The sequence below is a fragment of the Suricata suricatta genome, chromosome 8 (genome assembly GCF_006229205.1).
Source record: "Suricata suricatta isolate VVHF042 chromosome 8, meerkat_22Aug2017_6uvM2_HiC, whole genome shotgun sequence".
Lineage (NCBI taxonomy): Eukaryota > Metazoa > Chordata > Mammalia > Carnivora > Herpestidae > Suricata > Suricata suricatta.
The window spans coordinates 18254575-18266457 of NC_043707.1; the positions used below are offsets into that span (position 1 = coordinate 18254575).

The 11883-nt window shown below is 48.1% G+C and overlaps 1 protein-coding gene across 1 annotated transcript in view; it reads right to left on the reverse strand.

Annotated features, from left to right (window-relative positions):
* Positions 1 to 10802, reverse strand: part of ARHGAP17 (Rho GTPase activating protein 17) — a 70494-nt gene extending 59692 nt beyond the window's left edge. The window contains exon 1 of the mRNA XM_029945699.1: positions 10798 to 10802. Coding sequence (XP_029801559.1) covers positions 10798 to 10802 — 5 coding nt within the window. The remainder of the gene's footprint in view (positions 1 to 10797) is intronic.
* Positions 10803 to 11883: the final 1081 nt, after the last annotated feature.

The window sequence follows — 11883 nt, forward strand, 5'->3', positions numbered from 1 at the left end:
TTGAATTCCGATCAATAACTAGCGTTTTCAGATAAACTGAGTGGAGTTTTATTGTCTTCCTACACATGTAGGCTTATCCCACAGCTTTTTGTTTGCTCAGTTGGCCTTTTTCCCTCTGGCACAAGAAATGGAATCTCTTCGCTGTCCCCACTGTAACCACGTGCCCCACCAACAATTTCTGCTTGTGGCAGAGTCGGAAGGAAGCCGGCTGCCGGGGACCCTGTGCAAGTCCCTTCAGAGGTCTCCCCAGGGGGGTCATGCATAGCACCTGCTTGGGCCTGAGGGCAGCTGACTTTGAGACTTCAAAATTACTGAAGCAAGCAGAAGTAGGTGAGAAATAGTTGGCGAACTATCTCAATGCAGACAGCATGTGGAGCTAAATCTTACTGGGGAGGGAGGAGGAGGTTCTGGGAAGGGAGACCCAGTTTACTGCCACAGCCCTGCAAGAGGCCAGGCGGTGCTGAAAGGCCGTACCCCCAAAAAACGCAAAGCAGGAGTGCCAAAGGCAAGGCCACACAAACTCAAGGGCTCGGCTCTGACTCAGTGCTGTGGCCACTGGCAGGGAGGTGGTCCGCATCTTAAGACAGGTTGTGCAAGCTCCCTTCCAAATGCTTCTTTCTAAGTCAGCACATTTGGACTTTGGATTCCCATGAAAAGCAGGTTATAAATGATCATTAAGTTCTCAGTCCAGGACCCATTTTGCTTACGGCTTATCTCAAGGGCCCATTACCCTTAAGACTTATCAAAAAGACAGTCATTGTAGGCGCCTAGAGATTTTTCTGAGCCACTGTGAATCTAGGGAATAGTAGTTAAAAAAAGAAAAATCGAAGACATAACGGTAAGTCTCAACTATGGCTACACATTACAATCCCAGGGGCTCTAAAAATACAACAGGTGGCTCCATTTTTTTATATCTATTTATTTTTGAGAGAGAGAGAGAGAGAGAGAGAGAGAGAGAGAGAGAGAGAGAGTGAGTTAGTGGAGGAGGGGCAGGTAGAGAAAGGGAAACAGAGGATCCGAAGCAAGCTCCAGGCTCCGCGCTGAGAACAGAGAGCCAAAGTCGGAGCTTAACTGACTGACCCACCCAGGTGCCCCAGATGATTCCATTTTTATGAAAAGGCGAGAAAAAGCAAATCTACAGAGGCAGCAAGCAGGTTAGTGTTAACTGAGAGCAGGGGTGGAATGGAGCACGGACTCTAAAAGCGCACGAGGGATCTCACTGGGGTGCAAGAACTGTTGTAAAATCAGATCGTGGTGATGGTGACATGATGCTGTCGGTCTGCTGAGAAATCACTGAGTTTTTGCACTTAGAAGATGCAAATCCATGACATATGAAGCATATCTCAATAAGGTGGTTTCAGAAAGGCGAGCACGTGGACCCCAACCCGGAATGACCGATCGGAACCTGGGGGCGGGGGCGCGAGCACTCTGTTGGAAAGCTGCTCAGTCCAGCCCGAAGTGCAGCGAGGGTTGAGAACCCCAAGTGCGGAGGGTCAGAGGGCCAAAGCTGGCAGGTGGCCCGGTAACCACCAGAATCGACAGAAAGAGGGCCTGCAGTCAGTGGTTGGCGGTAGCAAAAACAGAGGTGCTCGCATAGCACGGGCCGCAGCCGCACTCTTGCTGGGTCAGTACCGCCGGGAACGTGGTCTGATGTGTGTGACTCATAACCGAGTTCAGGCTCTTGCCTTCGAGGGCTGAGTGATAAGAACCCGAGGGACAGCGGACTCTAAGGCTCACCACAGGCAAAGGGGAAGGAGACAGAATGCAGTCGAGCTGAGTTAGGGCTCTGGGGTGAGACAGACAGACTTGGGAGTCCCAGTGCTGTTGCCTGGTCGCTGTCCTCCACAGTCAAATGGGAATGACGGCAATAATAATGCCACCGCCACAGTGATCGTTCAGCAATGCCATTAATCTCCTTTAGCTCGTTAGTGTGGTTCCCGGTGAGGGTTCATGGAGTGTCAGCTGTTCGGAGCATAACGACCAATAACCACTGCCTTCAGATAACTCCCAAGCTACGGCTTCTCTGTGGAAGACTTCCACGGGCACCAGCAGACCACATAAAGACAAAAGTACAGCAGGAGCCGGGTGGCCCGTTCATCTACAACAAAGGGTGGCTTGTGGTCACACCGTGTGGGCTGCAGGCCACCAAAGAGAATCACAGGCACCTAATGCACAGAAACTTAGAGACCCAGAATGTGGTGAGCCAGCAAAAACCCTTCATCAAAGGATCAACGTCTCAGTCCTCTGTGCCTGATGCCACTGGGAATGGGGCTGTAAAAATGCCAGCCTGGCAGTTCTCAGGTGTGCATTCACAGAGGGCCAAAGAACTCTCTAGACAGAAACCATCTTAGGATGGCCTTGCTATGAGAAGTTTAGATCTCCATTCATTCAGATCTCCATTTACCCTGTATTCGTGGAGCCCTCTCTAAATGTCAGGAACCGGGGAGGATAAAAGGAGAGAAATGAGCCACAGTCCCCACCTTTGGGAGCTAAGAGCAAAGACAGAAATGTAAACAACCAGCTTTGTTCCGAGTTTCTGGGAGCAGAGAGAGAAGCAGAACGGATTGTGTGGCCGGCAAAGGCTTCACAGGGAAGCAGCCCAAGGAGACCCAAACAGTACGGGAGAGGGAATGTGGAAAGGGTCCTACCAGGGCACAGAACAAGAGGAGGGGGGCCTGGCTAAGAAGAACCAGGAACCAGGAGCTAAGGGGCAACAGGGAGCCATTGATGGTTTCTCCACCCTGGAGTGGCATCAGATTTGAGTTTCAGAATGAAAATTCGGATACCGGAGTACAGACGAAAGGTAGGAGAACATGTGGAGGGCCTCTGCAGTTATTCAGGGAGTGAACAGGAACACAGCCTGGAAGTCCTACCAGTCTGATCCTGGCCAATGCCATGCTGCCATTTTAAAAGAAATGGTAGGGCTGAATCACTGACAATAAACCACTAACTTGAAAAACACTTTAAAAAGTTCAAGAAAAACCTATAATGTGTGGAGGTCTCTCTGATCAGGAAAGAAATCCGACATAGAAACTAGAATTCATGGGCCATAACTCAGTCATCCAGCTCTCCAATACTAGTTTAAGCTTATATTTTTCTTTTACGAAAGCACATTTGCATATGTTATTTCCTTTTATTATATTACACGTACCCCTATGGGGCAATTTTTATCCCTATCTCATGGGGTTGGAAACTGGGGCAGACACCCGTTAAATAAATGACATGTGAACTGAAGTCTGGGGACCCTCAGGAGGAGCAGTTTGAAGGTCCCTGTGACCAAAGCAGCCTCTCTCCTAACTCGTTTTCATGCTACCTTGTGGTCCTAGCTCCACCCACTACAAACCAACCATATGCTCCAAAAGTACAACCCTTGACCTTCCTACACCTCACTTTATTTCCATCTGCATCAACCATCTCATGCAACTTGCAGGAGACTGCAACAAAACAGAGTATTTGTGAGAAAACAGAATATTTGAAACCTCCAAAGCTGTGATTTGCAAATGTATGGTTGTATTTCTATAAACAACAATAAATGCTACATATTTTTAAAGGCATGCAATGCTACAAATCTGGAATATTGTGGATCCTCTAAGTTTCTAGGAGGAGAACACATCGCAGATGTAGCCCAGAAAGTTCCATGATCAGCGTGGTGTAGAAAATGAAGGGAAAAAAATGTTCACCTGGAAAACTGGGGTGAGGCTGCTTCTGCTGGGTGACAGAGGGATTCTGGGTGGAGAACACCATGAATCTTCATTTGCCCGTTTTTAAAGGTCAAAGAAAAGAGTGTTCCCACATCATGGCTTGATGGACAGAAGGACGCTATTAATGACTCAAAATAGAACACTTATTTTTTTTTCTTTAAAAATGAGGCTTTTTCTCCAAAGGATATTCAGAAAAATGAAGTGTTCCCTGAGGGGGGCAGTACGGCCCATCACTGCATCCAACCCCAGAGTGTGACACACATACTCCGCCACTAACCTCTTCATCTGGTTAGTCACCGAGCAAATGTGTGCAGTCCCTTCCGTGAGCCGTCATGAGTAAGAGTCGCGGGCCCTGGGCTGACGGGGAGCAGGGCAGCCGAGGAGAGCAGGCAGCGAGTGAAGCATGGGGCCTCTGAGAGCACAGGCCTATCACCACCGCCACCACGGCTAACACTTACTGAGCTCGTACCGTGTGCTTGGCACTGGTCTGGGTGCTTTGTAAGAATGAACCCCCTTGACGTTCACAACATCCAGGGGGTAAGTGTTGTTACCTCCCTGTTACGGAGGAAGAAATGGAGGCACAGAAAAGCGAGGTGCCTTGCTCAAGGTTTCTCAGGAGGGAGCTGACTCTGGGCAACTTTGCTCCCAAGATCCTGTTCTTCACCTCTGTGTTCCAGGTGCTTCGTCTGTACAGACTCACTGAATCCTCAAGATAACTAGGCCCCCGATGCTATCATCACACCAGTTCTGGAGATGAGAGACCTAGACGCAGAGATGATGACAACTCACCGAAGGTCAGAAATGATGGGAGGGCATGTGATGCAGACCCAACACAGCAGGACGGTTCTCTGAAACTGGTGATGGCTCTCGAGAGACCCCATCACTGAGCTGGATTTAGAAGCTTGGATACTGAAGAAGGGTACCTTAAGGCAGTGAGGACGGAGGTGAGAGAGAGAGCGCAGGAAGAACACACACAAGGTGACAATGGCTATGGGAGAACCCTTGACTCCGGGACCCTGGTGCATGGGGCCTGCTGAAGCCTGAGGGGAAGCAGGAGAATGAAGAGGGAAACTCTGGTACTCTGGGCCGCACACAGAGCGGGAGGTGATGGCATTCCACCCCTGAAGGGCATGGACAGCTGACGACACCCCCTCTCCCCGGCTCTGAGGCCACCCAAGGCTTAGATAGGCAGAGCCTGCTGAAGCGAAATAGGGATGACTGAGAGGAGGGGCGGTCCCTGCAAGACTCTGGGCCTTAAAATGAGTATCAGGCACTGGTCCACTACCGTAGGGAGGGCAAGAGAGCTGAGGAAAGTTCCAGTTCTCTTGATGCAGGCACACAAGTCCTACCAAGTTTGAGGGTGAGGGAGGAGAACGGAGATAAACAAGACCTGCCAAAGGCAAGATCTCTGTCCCACCCTCAGATAAGCTGCGGCCTGTGGTGAACTGAATGAGTCCAGAGCAACAGCAAAGCCCAGACTTCTGCACCAACAGACTAGCGGGCTTGAGCCCTGGCAGGAACAGCCTGGTGGAAGAGGCGCGCCACTCTCTGTGTCTACACATAGCTGGCGACCCGTCAGAGCTCCCACAGGAGACAGAAAATATGATGCGCTATTCAGACACAGTCAATGGAACTAGATCCAAAGGCAGCCAAGATGGTGGAATTATTTTGCAGGAGCTTAATTATGATAAGTACGTTAAAGGATCTAGTGAAAAAGGTGGGCAGAATGAATGAGGAGATGAGGAGTTTCATCAGAAGTTTGGAAGTTGAAAGAAATTATCCAAATGGGGGGCACCCAGTCAGTCAGGCATCCGACTTCGGCTCAGGTCATGATCTCACAGTTCATGAGTTTGAGACCCAGGTCTGTGCTGGCGGCTCAGGGCCGGATTCTGCTCTGGATTCTGTGCCTCCCTCTCTCTCTGCCCCTTCCCTGCTCATGCTCTGTCTCTCTCAAAAATAAATAAAGACATTAAAAAAATTTTTTTAATTATACAAATGAAAATACAGAGAGGAAAAACACTGGAACAGAGCATCCAAGAACAGTGGGACAATATCAGCCTATCGTACCTGTACTCAGAGTGCCAGAGGGAAAGGAGAAAGACCGTGGGGCAGAACTGCTGAATAAACAACGGCTGGGGAGTTTCCAAATGTAACGAACAATACCAACCCACTTATCCAAACTCCAGGAACTCCAAGCAGGATTAACACAAAGAACAACACACCTAAAAAGATCAAGGTCGAACTGTTAAAAAGAGAAAGAGAAAATCTTGAAAGCAGACAGAAAAAAAAAAATGGAGGCACTCGAGATGCAGGGAAGCGACCTAACAATGATGGCTGACCAACTGACAAGAGAGTGGCATTTTAAAGTGCTAAACGGAAAAAAAAAAAAAAAAGTCAACCTGCAATTGTACACCAAATGCAAACATTTCAAAGATAAAGACAAAAATAAGAACATTTTTTAAGTATTCTCTATACCCAACATGGGGCTCAAACTCACGACCCTAAGAGCAAGCATCACATGCTCTACCAAGTGAGCCAGCCAGGTGCCCCTAAAATAATGACATTTATCAAAGAGATAAAGATGAAAGAGATTTCCTCTCCTGAAGATCTCACCACAGCATGGTCGTGCAGAGGCGAGGGAAAGGGAGGCGGAGAAGGAAAGAATTCAGGTGTCAGACATCGATACTGGACCAGTCTGGGTGGGGACACCTCTTAGGGAAGGGTGGCAGGGGCTCTGACTTCCATGCCAGCACTGATTAGGCATGGCTGTCTGCAGCCCCGGTCAAAGGAGGGCTGAGAGACTGCACCCAGCCTCCTTGGGAAAGAGAACCAGACAGACTGACAGTGACAACAGAAAGATGTATCAATCATTCCAACTACGGATGTTTTTTCCCCCAGGCTAAATGTTATTCTTGATGTCATACCTTCAGTTTCACTATGCAGGCACATGAAGCACAAGAAGTGTTAGAGATTTTATCTACTTTCTAGTCAAGTACTAGGATAGTTTAACATAAAGAGAAGACTGCCAACTTTCAGCTTGTAGCTTTTAACTCCTTATGTCCCTGACATCTTGGGAGACGAAGGAACAGTTCTGGCTGCAGGTTGGCTTGGCAATTTATAGTTAACTATTTCTCAGCCTTGGCATTTCTGACATTTTGTCCAAGTAATGCCTTCCTGTGGGCTGTCCAGAACACTGTAGGATGTTACCAGCATCCCTGGCCCCTACACACTTACAAGCCAGGGGCACCACGTCCCCCTCTCCCCAGAGGCGACGACCCAAACCATCTGGAGATCAGGTGAGGCGATCAGAGGGGCAAAGGAGAGGCAAAACTGCTTCTGGTTAAGAACCATTTGGATTAAAAAAAAAAAATCTTCAGAGCTGCCCAGAAGGCAAAAAGATAGCAGTCTTTCTGTGTGAAAACATAACATAGCCACAGGAATAGGACAGGTTTGCAGGAAGAGGAGGGACACCTCTGACTCTGTAATGGCCTGGTTTATTCGTGCTCTTTTGACGATGTAAATTTGGGGGAGTCTAGTGTCCTGGGACATGAAAGAACAGAAACTCGCTTTACTGCTTTTCCAAAGACTGTTTCTCTTCTCAGTCCCCTAAGACTTTTTATGAATTGGTGACAGATTTTTTAATTGCCAAGAACTCTGTACGTTTTTCACAGTAGCTTGTTTTTGTTTTTTTAAATGGATGTAATAGCCTTTCTGAGAATTTTCTTACATCCTACTGTCCTGCCTTGGACAACGCATGACCAGATAAAACAGCCACAGGGCTACTTAGTAATCAGTCATCTGGGACTTTTTCTCAGTGCCTTTCAGTACCAACTTTTCTAACTTCCAGAAATTTTTTAAAAAATACCTGTTCTGACATTTCAGTGGATTGTAACGAGAGAGAAGGAATACACACGTGTTCGGTCAATCACCTTAAACGAAAATATCTCCTGTAATGTCTTAAGTTAATGAGAGAATTTTCCTACCCCTGATAATTTCAGGAACTTGCTAATGGAGACCACCCATGGTGCTATAACAGGTTACTATGACAGTTGTGACCCTAAGGATTTATAGAAAAACTCCAAATTATAAAATCAATTCATAGAGAGGCAGGAGGGCAAACAGTCAGAATGGAGCCCGTTCAACTGGCACAGAAGTTCTACGATATTACTGGGCAAAGCATTTCATTCTGTCTGGATACCACTTGAACAAGGTGCTGGTCTTTTCTTAGCACACTCTGATTAGCATGAACATCTCACACAAGTGTACCTCCTTTGCCACCCACAACCTAAAAGAACAGGAAAATACTCATCAAAGTGAATTCAGAAGGTGCTGGCTCTCTGGGGGTGGGTGAAGTGGCCAAGGCTGACAGCCGAGAGTGCGTCCACTGCGGGTCAAAGCCTGTCCACCACCTAAAAGCTGTGCAAGTATGAGCAGGCTACTCAATGTCTCTGTGCCCCTATTTCCTCGTCCAAAAGATGGAGATAGTAACAGTTTCTAACTTCTAGAATTTAGTGGATGAAAAGAGCTAATATATGCAATGTGCTAATTCCTAGAAAGCCCAGATATGGTTTTTGTTGTTATGATGTTAGGGTTTAGAATGTAGACTCTGCAGACAGACTCTGTTCTGTGACCTTGGACAGCTTACTGAGCCTCTCTGGGCCTCTGTTTTCTCACCTGTTAAAAGGGATAATATAGTACTGATTTTGGTATTAAAGGAGTCAATACAAGACTAGCACTTGGAATAGTGCGTGGCACATAGTAAGCACCCAAATACATGTAAGCTAGCAGTATTACTGTTATTTTTTCTGGAAAGATCTTTCTGGCAACAGTGTGGAAGGTGCATGGAGGGCTAGGGAGAGAGAATACACTGGTGCACAGGGAAACTGAGGAGTTGAGGATTAAGAGGCCAGAGAAAGGGGATCCAAGTGAGAAAAAGGAGAGCCCACCACACACACCCAGAGTAGCAGAGGGACAGAGAGTTATTAGAAAGATACAATGCTCTGGACCTCATGATGTGGCACGGATGGGAAGGGAGAAGGAATCGCTAGAATGACCACCATGTTTCCACCTAGAGTGACTGGCTAGATAGTGAGGCTCTTTGGCTCTAGAGAAAATCTGACAGCATCTGAGGGTGAGGTCAACAAGGTGAGCTCCAGGAATGCAGGAGTTCAGGGGCCGGTGGACCGGGCAGGTGGAGCTGTCCAGTGTGTTTCTTGCCGGGAGGTTCGGAAGCACAGAAGAGGCGTCTGGAAAGGAAATTTGGAGCAGGCTGTCAGCAGGAGCAGCAAGAAACACTGCTTTGGGGGAGTTTGTTCGGAATGCAGACCTGTGCCGAAGAGGAAGGCTGAGCACAGAAGCCTCAGCAGTAACACTGCACAAGGGAAGCCAAAGCCGGGAGCAGGGAGGCCGGCGAAGAAGCGGGAATGGAGAGCCACCAAAGCAGGGCTGGACAGCTGGCTGAGAAGGCACAGCATGGCAGGGAGAGCAGAGAGGCGTGAGGGGGCAGCTCCTGGGAGCCAAGGGGCAAGGCGCCGAGACCGAGAAGCCAAGCTTCATGGAGAGAGAAGCGAGCTGAGAAAAACCGGAACATCATGAGTGCATGGTGGAGAGGGGGCCACTGGAAATGCAGAGCGGCTGGAAGAAGGCCAGCGGGAGAGCCCCCGGGAGAGTGGCACGCAGGAGGTAATGACCATGAAGACCACGAAGACCCATCAGCGCCAGGAAAGGTGGCAGTAGCCAGTCTTCCCTGGAAACGGGGAGGCAGGTCATCTGAGGAGAGTGGGTGTGTCTGGAGTAGGGGTGGAGGAGGTTTGAGAAAAGAAAAAGTCTGGCAAAAATGCTTTGGAAAACGGGAGAGGAAACTGTGCCAAGGGCTGGAAGGCAGTCTTTAAACCCAGCTGAGCTTGGAAGCCGTGACAGTTTGGTGGGCTTGTCCCTCGAAATGGGATGACCTTTCGGGAGCAGGCCCTGCATCCCAGGTACAGGCACAAAGAAGCCCCAGATGAATGAGTCTGGCTGTCGCTCTGCAGAACAGGTGAAGAGAAAAGGCCAGCTGGAGAGACGGCTGTAGGGAATGTCAGAGACACACTGCTGTGACGGACTGAGGACAGAGAAGGAAGGGGACCTAGGAAAGCACAGAGGGGGACTGTTGGGAAAGGAATCCAAACAGACAAGAGATTGGAGGATGAGGTGGAGGATTGGGGAATCGATTTTACAAGTGGTTCTTACACCACAATGGTTAAGTTTCTTTCTGGAAAGGAACGCCAGTTTATATTCCCACCTGTGTGTGACTGCAGGACCGCCCTCGGCAGCGCTCCCGACAGTGACACCCCGTTCTTCTGAGCTGTGCCGATTCAGCAAGTCTCGGAGCTCTGTGCTTCTTCAATTAGTTATAATTTTGAAATGAGACTGATATACTTACTGGTCATCTGTATTTCATCTGTGAGCATTCTGTTCATGGTCTTTGCTCACTAGAGTGTACTTCTTTGAGAGAGAGAGAGCAGGTTAGCATAGCAGAGGGGCAGAGAGACAGGGAGGGGGATAGAGAAAGGGAGAAAGGGAGGGAGAAGGAGAAAGAGAGAGTCTTAATCAGGCTCTGTGCTCAGTGCGGAGCCCGACATGGGACTTGATCCCATGACCCTGGGATCATGACCTGAGCTCAAATCAAACCTGGACGTTCAACTGACTGAGCCAGCCAGGCACCCCTGTAGTGCCCTTCTTTAAACGAATTCCTAAGAGAGCTTTATAAAGGATAGTAACCCTCTGTGGTGGCTGCTCCCAACTACTCATGGGCCATAATTTTAATTATGAGATATGACAGACAGAAGTTTAACTCTAGGGTGGTTAAATTTAGCATGGTGGCCTTACTTTGTGTGGTTATCTTTTATTGGCCATTCTCTGTACTTTTAGGCCGGAGCGTGAAGACCTTTCCATCTTTTCCTCCATTCTGTGGGTTAGTATGTTTACTTGAAACACTTCATCTGTTTGGAATTGGCTTTGGCTCCTAACGGTGGGGGAAATCGAACCTGCCTGTGTTTTTCCAGCGCTAACCTGCTGTCCGGTGCTGTTTCCTCGCTGTCTGGTGATGCTGCCTCACCTCATGCCGACATCCTCCATCTCCCAGGGCTGCTTCCCACCAGGCGGCAGGAGCCCCGTCTGACCAGCGCAGGAGCGCAGCCGGGAGGCTCAGGTGGCCAGGGTCAGAGAGGGAGCCGGTGAGCTGCACAGACTCAAGTCCAGCTTCCTTTTTCCTAGACTCCAGCTGCCCCAAAGGAATTTTAGTTCCCTTAAGCCCTCACCTAAAAGCTTTGTAAACATTATGGAGCGGACGAACTACCAAAAGAAGCCAGGAGAGTCCGGGAGAGTAATTTAATGTGATCGATAGATCTCATCATGGAGATCACATTTCAGCTTTTCTCGGGAAGCTCTCCCACAGATGTGTGGGGTGAAATCACATGCCCTTTGTCCAATATTGCTATAAACAATTATACAGCTACACATTATCTTTGAGTCTAACCAATTAAATGAAGGCTGGAAAAGAAATCGCTGAAAGAATAAGAAAAGGAGGAATAAAAACATGACATGTGAAACATACATAGAAATTCAAAGAAGTAACAAAATTATCAGCGGCCACTAACTTAGTCAAGTGCATAAAGATATACGCAAACATTAACATTGCTCCTGTTTACCAACTGAGCTAATTAGGCACTCTTTCCAACAACAAAGTACTCAGGAAGTACAGAAAAACTTTGCGTCTAGACAGAGATGTGCCACCCACATGTTGAAAAGACATCAGTCCTCCCCAAAGCTTAGTTCACGGATATGCCAGACCATGAATGCCTGGGATTTATTTATTTCTCTGTCCTTAGGACCTACCCCATAGCAGGGACCCAGAAACATATATAAATTAAGGTGCTCTAAAGCAATCAAAATCATAGAATTTTTCTAGGAACTAGAAGTGATACCAAAATTCCTTTCTACATAGAAATGGGAGACAATAACTGAAAAAGAAAAACCGAAGAAGCCCAGCTCTGCCAGATTTAGAACATGTTAGACGTCGACAGTTATTATTAGCACAGTGTGGTGTCAGTGTGTGTGTGCATGCGCACACACGCACATACACACACACACCCTCGAAGCCACGTGTCAGTGAAAACAAAGCCAACAAAAAATCAAAGCAGGT